The 11238-nt window shown below is 36.5% G+C and overlaps 1 protein-coding gene across 2 annotated transcripts; it reads left to right on the top strand.

The window, feature by feature from the left end:
• Positions 1-750: 750 nt before the first annotated feature.
• LOC136205895 (protein FAR1-RELATED SEQUENCE 3-like) lies at positions 751-10537 on the top strand. Of its 2 annotated transcripts, none has more exons than XM_065996741.1 (6): positions 751-981; positions 1688-1858; positions 2552-2764; positions 3351-3440; positions 7263-7382; positions 9470-10537. In XM_065996741.1, exons 1-6 carry the CDS (start codon positions 808-810, stop codon positions 9512-9514), a joined length of 813 nt encoding a protein of 270 aa, XP_065852813.1. In that variant the 5' UTR covers positions 751-807; the 3' UTR covers positions 9515-10537. The 2 variants fall into 2 exon arrangements, with proteins under 2 accessions (XP_065852813.1, XP_065852812.1); XM_065996740.1 differs by having other exon boundaries at positions 752-981; positions 9465-10537.
• Positions 10538-11238: the final 701 nt, after the last annotated feature.

Raw genomic sequence — 11238 nt, 5'->3', positions numbered from 1 at the left:
ACTAAACCAAACATTAGCTTCGCAGGCTTCGCATATTTAGCTTCGCAGGGTTCGCAGAATTCGCATATTTAGCTTCGCAGGGTTCGCAGAGTTCGCATATTTAGCTTGCAGGGTTCGCATATGCTAACCTCTGCGAAGTCAGACGGGAGGAAGACAGCCGCACGTAAATATTGAGGGTATTATGGAAAAGTCACACAAAATCAGTCTAGATGTGTAGTACATTGAGTAAATGGGTTAAATATGTAAATGAGCCTCCCATTTGACCCATTTTTGTAATTAACCCTATAATTATTTACCCTAATTTATTAAGCCATTGTTTGGGAGGAGGTTAATGGGAGTAAATGAGAGTAATGGAAGGTTAAGTATTGAGTTAACCTTGTTTGGGAGTTATTTTTTGAGAGTAAATAGAGGTTAATGTGGTTAAATGTTTACTTCCTCTAACCTCCAAACTCTAACCTCCAAATTGGGGGTTAATGGGAGTAACGTAAACTTTTTTTAAATTTCTTATCTCTGCAGAGTAAATTTAACCTTCCTCCCCCTCCATATTTAAACTCCCAAACAAGGTTAAACATTTAACCTCATTTACATCCTATAAACTCCCAAACAAGGTTAATTGTTAACTTTCCATTCTATCACTTCCCTTCCCTTCCCTTTATCTCCTTTAACTCTCCCCTCCATTAACCTCCAAACTCCCAAACAAAGGCTAAGTCTTTAGCTATTAATATTAGGGTGCGTGTGCAAAACACGTGCCATAAATGCAGTCAGCTGTGTGAAAGATGCAGAAAAGAAGAAGAAAGAGGCAGAAAAATGGAAGATTCGCTTTACTTGCAACTATATAAGTTGTCGCCGATCAATTCAGAGGAATCACTCGATCAAATACTCACAACTTTATGGAAATCAAGGAGAACCGGTCTCCGATTTCCAGAGAAGTCTCATTTCCAGTCTCTCCTCAATCTGCCTTCTCTCGGCGAGCTCGATCCAGTAAACTTCTTCCCATTTTAGTTTTTTCTTTTTTTCTTTCTATTTTTGGGTTTTAATCAGTGATAATTAGCTTTTCGTTGTTAAAGTAGTTGGACGGTCAACTGTAAATCAGTAATGCATATCATAACAAAAACGGAGAGCATTCGGCCACTCGTAGCCATTGTTTGGTAGGAGGTTAGAAGAGGTTAATGGAAGTAATGGAATCTAAAATATTAGATTAAACTTGTTTTGGAGGTGTTTTTGGAGTGCTAATGAAGGTTAATGGGAGCTAACATTTTACAATGGCTAACTTTAACCTCCAAATTGGGGGTTAGCGGGAATAATGGAAATTTCTAATGATAGATGACCTTTTAACTCTCATGTACATTCCATAAACTCCCAAATAAGTTCAACTTTTAATCTTCATTTCCATCCCTTCCCTTTCCTTTTCATTAGGTAACTCTCACCTCCATTAACCTGCCAACTCCCAAACAATGTCTTAGGGTTAAAGACACATTGCTTGAAGCTTGTTAATGTGTTTTTGTTTGAGTGGTGCATGGTCTGGTTATAATACAACTTCGCAAGTCTGTACTATTATGTATTAATTAATTAATTTTTACATTCCTTTTTTTGGTATTCTTGAGCTGTATTGAAATGCTTATATAATTGATAATTTTTCTAAGTAATTTTGACATGTAAATGATGTGAATAATATATCTGACTATAGGTTTTGGCATGCCTTCGTTCACTTATCAGAAAAACTGTGCATGAGAACTTCAGTGGGGATGATCTCTTGAAGCTGTTTCCGCTTGATCTAGCACTTGATCTACAAAACATTCTTGTATTGTTGCTCCAGAAATATCAGAATCAATGGAGGGAGGAAATATCAAGAGAACAGGTTTACTTTTGAACTCCTTGAACAAAATCAGACTTGGTATTTTTTGTTGGGAGTTAATAATTGGTTATTGCTTAAATTTACATATTCAGAAGTACATGTGTGTTTGCTACTGATTTACTGAAAGGACATGCTTGAGCATAATTAGATGATACTTGATAGTTAGGATGGCTGTTGAATCTTTGAACTTCAGTTGTAGCTTCGTAGGATTGTATCTTCTACAGGGGTTTTCTAGCTTTAGCTTGTGCTAATTTATAAGAATAGGTTCAAATCATATCCTGATATGGGGTATGGGGACTATGCTAAGTACTAGACTTCTATTCAGTTCTTATCCATGACAATTTTAAACTGCAGAGATAGCTTGAACCTTTGTTTCTCTCACACGATCCCGAAAGAAACTATAGATTAGGAGGGACTACCATCAAATGCTCCATCTTTTCTGGGATCAAATTAATAAAATGTGATCCTTCAGTTACTTTACTAGTTGTAGATGGTTTTTGTAATACATATATAAATGATATTCATTGAAAAAGAACTACCTCTCCGCTGCTTGCTTTCATGTTAAAATAATAATTTCCCTTGTCTAATTATTATTCATAGTTATTATCTTTCCCTCTCATGATTTATCAAATTTTATTTTATTTTTTTCGTTCTCATTTAATGATATGTTTTTTTTTTTGGTATGCATCTATGCAGCATCCTCTGCCCAGTACCAGTGGCACCTACCGGTTAAAAACTAGTGTGCCAAATTCCCTACCATCCTCTGAGACTTCATTGCCGCTTTGGCCTCGTCAAGATGATATTAATGGGCATTTTAATCATAGTGATATCGAGATTTCTACCCCAGAAGTTGCTTCACAGGTTGCATCTAATTCTATTCAAAATGATGCCAATCCTCCAGAGAACTTGGTGAGGAGAGCTTCACTTAAAGTGTAAAGATGCAGATTAGTATTTTTTTGTAGACAATCCTCTCTCAGCTTGGCCTCTATATCACGACTACATTTTCCTTTTATGTTATTTCTTGTGAGACTTGATGTTTTAATATCATTCAGACCTAACGTTAATCACATTTATAATTCTAATTCTACGTAAATAGTACTTAATTTATATTTTGCACTGTAATTGTATTTATAGAGATATTAAACCAATTATAATAATATCATCAATCAACATTGTTCAACCTGCAATTCCAATCTGTCAATTAGAATGTCCCCCCCCCCCCCCCCCCCACACACACACACACACACAACAATGTAGATCTGCTCGATGCAAGATTTGGCTTTTGTATTAAGTAATATAATATATTATTAGTGTTTGGCTTTCAAATTGATGCATGCACATGATTATAGTGTAACATTATATTATATATGGTTGCAAAATTAAAGATACACATATTCAATGCATGTTAATAGAATGCACAACTTTCATTTTATATGGTAGAACGTTGAATGGTTTGTTTTGTTCTTTTCTCACATGACTGGCTTTAATAATATAGAGTATCTTGCCCCGTCTCAAATCAATGACATGGACCATGGAAAGTTGTCCTTCTGCTCCAGCAAATAGAGTAGCCATCATTACTCTCAAGGTATGTAAAGCTAAACTGTAGTTAGCTGAATCACCTAATTTTTTATTCATAAAACGAAGATAGAAGAAAAGTGACAAATGATCTAATTGATTTTTTTTTTTGTTGATTATATTTTTTTTAAATATTATGCTAATAGGCATCTTGCTAAGAATTTGAATCTAGATAGGTTGGAGTATATGAGAAGAATTTAGAGGCTATTATGATATAAATATTGGAAGTGATGCTGGGACTTGAATTAATATCATGATCTATTGGAAGCTATGAAGCACGGACTCTTCCCCGGGGTCGCTGTGGCCATGTTGGACTCGCCGGACTCAGGGACTCGGCGGTGACACAGCGGTGACATGGGACTCAGATGGGACTCGTCAGTGACACGGATGGGACTCGGCGGGACACGGCGGGGACTCGGCTAATGGTGAAAATATGTATAAGTTTAGGTTTTTTTTTTTTTTTTAAATCTTAAAAAACCTATGGTTCAATTACAAAATTTGACAAAAAAACCTAAACTACATCTAATTCTCAGCTGTCTATCGCGATTATGAACGCTTAGGGCTTCTTTCTCTTCCTTCTTCGATTTGTTTTGCAATTTACGATTCTTAGCGATTCTCCTGTGATTTCATCTCCTGCGATTTCATCTTCTTTCTTCATCTTCTTTCTTGTCGTTGTCTTGTCTGATTTCATCCGCACCAAGATCTTGGGATTTCATCCTCGCTATTAGAGAATGACTTATTTGTGATTTAGCAAGTTTTTTATATACTTTATATCTAATATATATGTATATAATTAATTATATAAAATTTGCTGTGTCCCGCCGCACCCGTGTCTCATATTTTCTAAAAATGCCGTTTGCCGTGTCCACACCCAAGTTGGTGCTTCATAGATTGGAATTGTATGCCGATGCTGCTTTTCTCCCTGTTTCAGAGCATCAAGAACAAAGGAATTGTTCTTTGGGTTATTATAATGCGAGGTCCCTTTAGAAGGTGTATTTTCACCTTTTCTTTGTCAATATTTCCCTCCTATAGTGTGTCTTTTAAAGGAGATTGCCATTGCAGGGAATTCACCTGATCTGCGACTGTGAAATTCTATATTATATCTCCTCACGGAGTCATGTAATAGTTGTTGAGTATCTGAGATTCAGGCTTCCCTTTCTATATTGCCAACTTAACGTTCCTCCCCAATGACATTGCCTTTAGGCGAGTATTAGGGTCGTATATACCTGCCAAACACTTAATCTGCTAATGTTAAGCATTGGTAAAGACTTAGTATTGGGATTATGGCTGCCGAGGAAAAAGGGAAGCTAGCAACTTGGAGTCCTCAATACACTTTTGAATAGAGCCGGTTTTGCCTCAGAGCAACCAATGGTTCATATGGGCTTCGGATTTCCAACCGGACAATTGTTCAAGCAAACTCGCGTGAATTGCCCAAGTTAAAGAAGGGCATATCTCTACTAAAATGGATCACTAGTGCACTGCTTGTCCTTCCATATAGATTTGCACTAAAGATACTTGATGGATTCTGAAATGTCTCAATTCAAGTAAGTCATTCCCAAGGATCCTTATTGGAAAAGATAGGCAGTTTCACATTCTTCATGACATTTGTGGTTGTTCAGTAATGATCATATGAAAAAATGCATTTGAATTGAGTCTCAACAAGAAAATTGGGTTCCTCCACCATTGATTATTTCTCCTGGGGTTGATTTTTCTTCAACACCATACCTCTAAACTCCTTTGCATGGTTTGTGAACTTGCGGTAGAGGTACTAGACTAAGAAAGCTGATGCACTTGAGCCTCAAGTCTATGATTCTATTTCATTTGCTTCGCATCTGGCTTGAATTCGACCCTCCACATTTTCCTTAATTTTCAGCATCCTATTTGTCCCCAATTGATAGAAAATAGAAAATCCAAATGCACTGAAATAGAAGAAAGCTTTAAGAGAAACTTCGAGATCACTGCAATCAGGAATTAGAAAACGAAGAAGAGCAAAAGAAAAGAAAATAAGCTAATTCCAAAGTTCAGTGCTCCTTTCCCAAGCTAGAAGGGAAGACCCAAATTCTGATTCCTTAAAAGCTACTTGCTCTCATTCTACCACACCTTCTATGACTACCTTCTGATATTTTGCATGAATCCCGATGCCTCACAAACTCTATCTAAGAGACAAAATTGCGTGCCACTATATTCTCCCTAAACTACTCGTATTGTCTCTAATACTGTTCTCTTTCCCTATCATTTCAAGTTTGTGTTAAGAATCCCCAAATTGATTGAATCACTAACTAAGATGCCAACTTGGCTAGCAAAGATCTGCACGAACATTAAAATTTATTTAAATTAAAAACTCAACCTTCCATAAAGAGAAAAGAAAGAACTAAAATCAAATGCATCACCTTCCTCAACTCTACCAAAAATAAGAAAACCACCTTCCTCTGAATTGGCCACCTCAACTGCTGAACCTTGTCTGAGATGGCATCTCTCCTTGGACTCACCCTAATCCAACTGGCTTGTCACTCACAATTGCGGCTGTCTTTATATTGCCTAATCTATATATCTCCATCCAATACAGCAGAAATTCAACCTTAATCCCCAACTCCCTGCTGCAAGTTTTCATAACAACTGCATCTTTGATCAATATACTTGCAACTGTCAGTTCCCTTGGATTATTAGCTCCACTGATTTCTCCAGATATCCTTTTCTGCAATTAGGTAGGGTTGGAAACTCTAGGGACATTAAAGAGGATGATATATTGGTCTCAACTTGTCACCAGCACTCACACAGGAAAGGCTGATGATGAATGTGCGAGTCACATTCTTTACAATCTGGGGATTTGGCTCATTATTACCAACTGAATATAAAGAGGCTTAATAGCAACATCTTTCTTAAATAAAAAAAAAAAGGGCGGCCCGGTCGCACTACGCGTTCCCGCTGAGCGAGGGTCCGGGGAGGGGTCCCACCACAAGGGTGTACTGGGGCAAGCCTTCCCCTGCCAATTTATTTGGCAAGAGGCCGCTCCTAAGACTCGAACCCGTGACCTCTTGGTCACACGACAACAACGTTTACCGTTGCGCCAAGGCTCGCCCTCATCTTTCTTAAATAAATAATAAAAAAAAAAACATCTCACGAAGTGCGCCTCTTGAATGTGTTTTTCCATCTTGTATTTGTAATTAGTTTCGAGGCTTGATGCTATAAAGTTATTACGACTCCATATAAATGGCTCTAGATTTGTTTTCTAGGTTTATTTGCCCCTTGATCAGCCTAGATTAAGATCATTGCTACAATTCTGCTTTCGTGAGCTAAAGTGTAAAGGAATATTGCCGTCATTATGGTTGTTCATACAGGGGAGGTCAAGGGTGATGTATAAGCTCTTTGGTGAATTAAGTACTTTCAACATAACAAGAAACAAATAGTCGTAAATGCAATTCTTTTTCAGAGTGCTATTTGCTTATGAGTTTGCTTCAGAATGACAATAGATGGTTCTGTCCTATTTACTTTGCATTATTTTCCTTGCAAACGTTGAATCTTCCTAAGGGCAACAGTGCAACACATGCAAGTGATTTCTAGAGAAGAGTTCTGAGCTCATGGGAAGTCATGAGCTGAAGCAGCGAAATTTACCATTCCAGATCCAGTTTAATGCTTAATGCATTATCCAGAAAGTTGGCTTGTTAACCTTTCACTGCATGATTAGGGCTGGTTGTGGTTGACAGTGTTGAGACCTCCCATTTAAATATCTTGGCACAGAATAGAGTTAGTCCTTGTTGCTGCAGTTATCAGAAGCTCAATATAATTCCAGTTGTGTGTTATCTTATGCATCTTTTTTATTCCTCAAATGCAGCTTCAAGATTTCACCCGATCTCCTTCAGGGGAAATGGAGGTGAAGTTTCAGCTTACTAAAGACACGCTTGAAGCTATGTTGAGATCAATGAACTACATCAGTGAGCAGCTTTCAAGCATGGTATGGTCGCTCTCTCAATCTTGTGGTTGTAACACTTGAAATGATGTCTCCATTATTGCATTGCAGAGATATAGCCCATTCCCGACACTTCGATATACTTCTTTTTAACAAATTGTGCTATAGTAAAATGAAAATAATGTGCATAAATATGCTTGATTAGTGGCTGGTATGTATAGGCGATTAGATAATCATTATCATAAACATTAGAGCTTAATCAACTAGTTACTACCTCTAATCTAGGTGCTGAATTGCCACTAATATACAAGCAAAATGAGAGCTCTGGAGAAAGCTAAAGAGTTCAAAGGAAATTTAAATTTTCCGAGGCCCAGATTGCCTCTTTATATTTCTGGTTACAGAAAAAGTGAAATACTCGAATTGATAACAAAATGCTCTTGATTGCACTACTTCATTTGGGCTGTGGTCCTATTCTGAAGTTTTAGCTAACTCTACTGATTAGAAACAAAAAAAAGCCCGAAGCATAAATTACCACATAAAAGACAAGCTACATAGAAGAAGAAACAAAAAGTTGGCAGGTAATTGATTTGTAATTGCTCTTGAACTGAACTTCACCGAAGCCCATCTTTGTGCAAAGCATAGTTGTTAATGGCGATGCCATGGCGCAAGGCGCACAAGTCTCAAGGTTGTGCGCCTTAGCAGCCCCTAAGGCGCGCGATGTTGCTCTGTCGACGCCAAGGTGTGCCTTTGTGCGCCTGGACAGGGTTATTAGAGGCGCACCATGGCATTCCTTTTGTGTCACAGGTTATTTTTATTAGGGTTTTATATTATTAACCCACATGTTCAAGCTCCACTGTTGGATTAGACACATCTAGTGTTTAAAAATAAACAAAAACAAAAGGAAAGCAGACAAACTTTCAAATTGAACAATCGCAGGAAAAAGATAGAGACAGAGAAAAGATGCATAATGGGAAACAAAGGGAAAGAAGAAGGCACACTACAACAGTAAAATACTAGAGGAAGCAAACAAGGGCAGAACTTGAAGTTGGAGATTTTTTTGATAAGAAGTAGCATTAGTTGATAGAGAACGGCTTAAGCAAACACAAAGAAATAAGGAAATATAGTTGTATTAATTGCTTTGAGATCACTAAGATCGGAAAACAACTAAGAAAGCAAAAGCATACTGTCAGATATTAATATGAAGTGGACGTTTAACTATCAGCTTGATCTTTCAGTTCAATTGGTTCCATGATATTGTATCAGAGCCTCTTTGACTAAGTGGTCTAGGGTTCGATTTCTGGCAGTCCCATTTGTTGATTTAATTGCAGGACATAGTAATATGGGCGTGTGTTGTGCACGCTTCAAGTCTAGTGGGCATTCGCATGTGGGGGTGTGTCAGATATTAATATGAAGTGGATCTTTAACTACCAATTTGAGTTTTTAGTTCAATTGGTTCCATGACGCATACAAAGTAAAAGATAATGAACAGGACTTCTTCTGTTCCCACATGGCAAGTCCCTTCCCAAGCCTAGGACTCAAATACTAATTTCTCTCCAAGCTCCCTCCACGAGCTAGCCCCTCACCTATTTATAACCAAACCCCTTTCCTCTCCAATAAACTTCGGCTAAGCTAACAAGCCACGTGTCCTAATTCCTAATTTACCCTTTATTCTAATTATCCCATTCTCTATTATTAGTAGACTTAGGATTTACTATTTAGGTGAACACTCTATCTTTAGAATAGAGGGTTTGTTGCATGTTAGAATATATGACTAAGAATACTGACATGATCTCAAATTTATTGCATTTTGATTTTAAAGTTCAGAATTATTTATATTTTAAATATTATCATTTATGGTTGTTCTATATAATTTTATCCTTTTAGTGCCCTTATGTCGCTCAGGCGCGCACCAGTGCCATGCGCCAAGGCTCCAGGACCCCCTTGCACCGTGGTGCACCTTGCACCTTCAATAACTACTGTGCATAGAATATTCAACATTGATGGTGGAAACAAGTTTTATGATGAATCTTGTTATATATTGTTACAGTAACATAGAAAATACATCTTGGTGATTTCCTGTGCTAAAAAACTGGAGTTGTCTGTTGAAACATTTGAACTATTTGGCAGGTCAGGAGTTCGTCAGAGCCAGCTCAGAAAAAACAAAAGCAGTAGACTGACTGGTTTGTCCACTATTGTTGCACATAGCTCTTAATGTTATACTGCTCCTGGTCATCAGATCCTTTATCTGATTCAAATAGACCTAGAGACAAGTTGGCAAGATTTGAATTTGAAAATCAATGTTAGCATGCATGCAATTTGCAATTTTTCCCTAGAAGAAGACAAATACGCAAATAGTTTGTTTCACGCATACAAGGTTTTGTCAAATTTTCAGTTGAATCTCTGTGAATCCAATAGCCTGGTTCATCAAGTTACAGGTATGATGTCGTGTCTTAACGGGTTGTATATAAGTCCAATTATGGCTGGACATAGAAATGTTAATGTGCGAACTGGTTTTTTTTAGAATAATATCTATTGCCTGCTAGAACTCATGATTGTTTATTTAAGGTACCAAAATAGACCTATGGTTTTCGAGGAAGTATCAATTTAGGTTCCACATGCAAAATAACACTAATATAGGCTTAACGTTTAAAAAATGGTATCAATTTAGGCCTCGAGAACAGAACGTGATACGCTATTCATATTATTCCGCAAAGTTCTGATTTCTCTTTCCACGTACAATTGACAGAACTTAACGAAGTAATATAAATAACATATCACAGTTCCGTCATCGATGCCTAAATTGATACCATTTTTTAAACGTTAAGCCTATATTAGTACTATTTTGTACGTGGAGCCTAAATTGATACTTCCCCAAAAACCATATGCCTATTTTGGTACCTTATCCCATATAATATTTGTCCATTGCAATTAAATAGGGTACCAATTAATGTTGATTTTTGAGTGGTTAAGGACTCCAAGTTACATAAATTAGAAATCTCGAGTTCTAGTTCTAGTTTACGTATTATACTTTAATTGGGAGAAAAACCTCTTAAAGGGTGTTTGACCAGGTTGGAACTGTTTATTAGCTGTATTTACCAAAAAAGAAGCAGCAATATTATTTGGTAAAATTGATTATTGTACTCTAATTTTGGAACATTTACCCCTTGAATTTAGGATGCAATTTGTCATTTACTTTGGTATACTTGGCGCTTAGTACTTTAAATTTTCGAAAAATGAGGCTCTTGATTGATGGTTTTAAACTGCATGTATTATTACATAATTGGATAGTACAATGTATCATGCACAGGTGAAAGAGCTAAAATTCTTTTCCCGGATTTGTCTAAAATATAAAAGAAAAAGGGTTAGCAATAAGGAGAAATAAGGGGAAAAGAAATTGAATTAAGGGCCAAATTGGTTTTAAAGTTGGCATGTTTAATTTGGTCCAAATCAATCTTTGAGTATCAATTCTGTTTTTAAAATTGACGTGAATGGCCAAATTAATTCATGATCAAATCAGTCTTGAAAATAGAATATATTTTTGATATTCGAACTTTATCATGTTTACATTTAGTGCGAAATATCGATATACTATACTATTTTGAGGGATTTAGTGAGGTTGCCTCTATTTCAGGGAGTTTCTACCAGAATTAATTGATCGTGACCTATGTTCCTATTTTGCGGGATTTTTTAGAGATTTTTTTTGTTAGTGTAATTTCAACACTTTTTAAGTATAAAAATAAATTTCAGATATCAAAATATAAATATTATAACGTTTGGGTATCAAATATATATTGTGATTATGGATTAATTTGACAATTCAATTTTTAAGAACTGAATTAATATAATTTGAACTAAATTCATATTTAAAAATTGATTTGGAATAAATCTACACTTTATGTCC

The sequence above is a fragment of the Euphorbia lathyris genome, chromosome 9 (genome assembly GCF_963576675.1).
Source record: "Euphorbia lathyris chromosome 9, ddEupLath1.1, whole genome shotgun sequence".
Lineage (NCBI taxonomy): Eukaryota > Viridiplantae > Streptophyta > Magnoliopsida > Malpighiales > Euphorbiaceae > Euphorbia > Euphorbia lathyris.
This window is presented reverse-complemented; position numbering and strand designations above follow the sequence as displayed.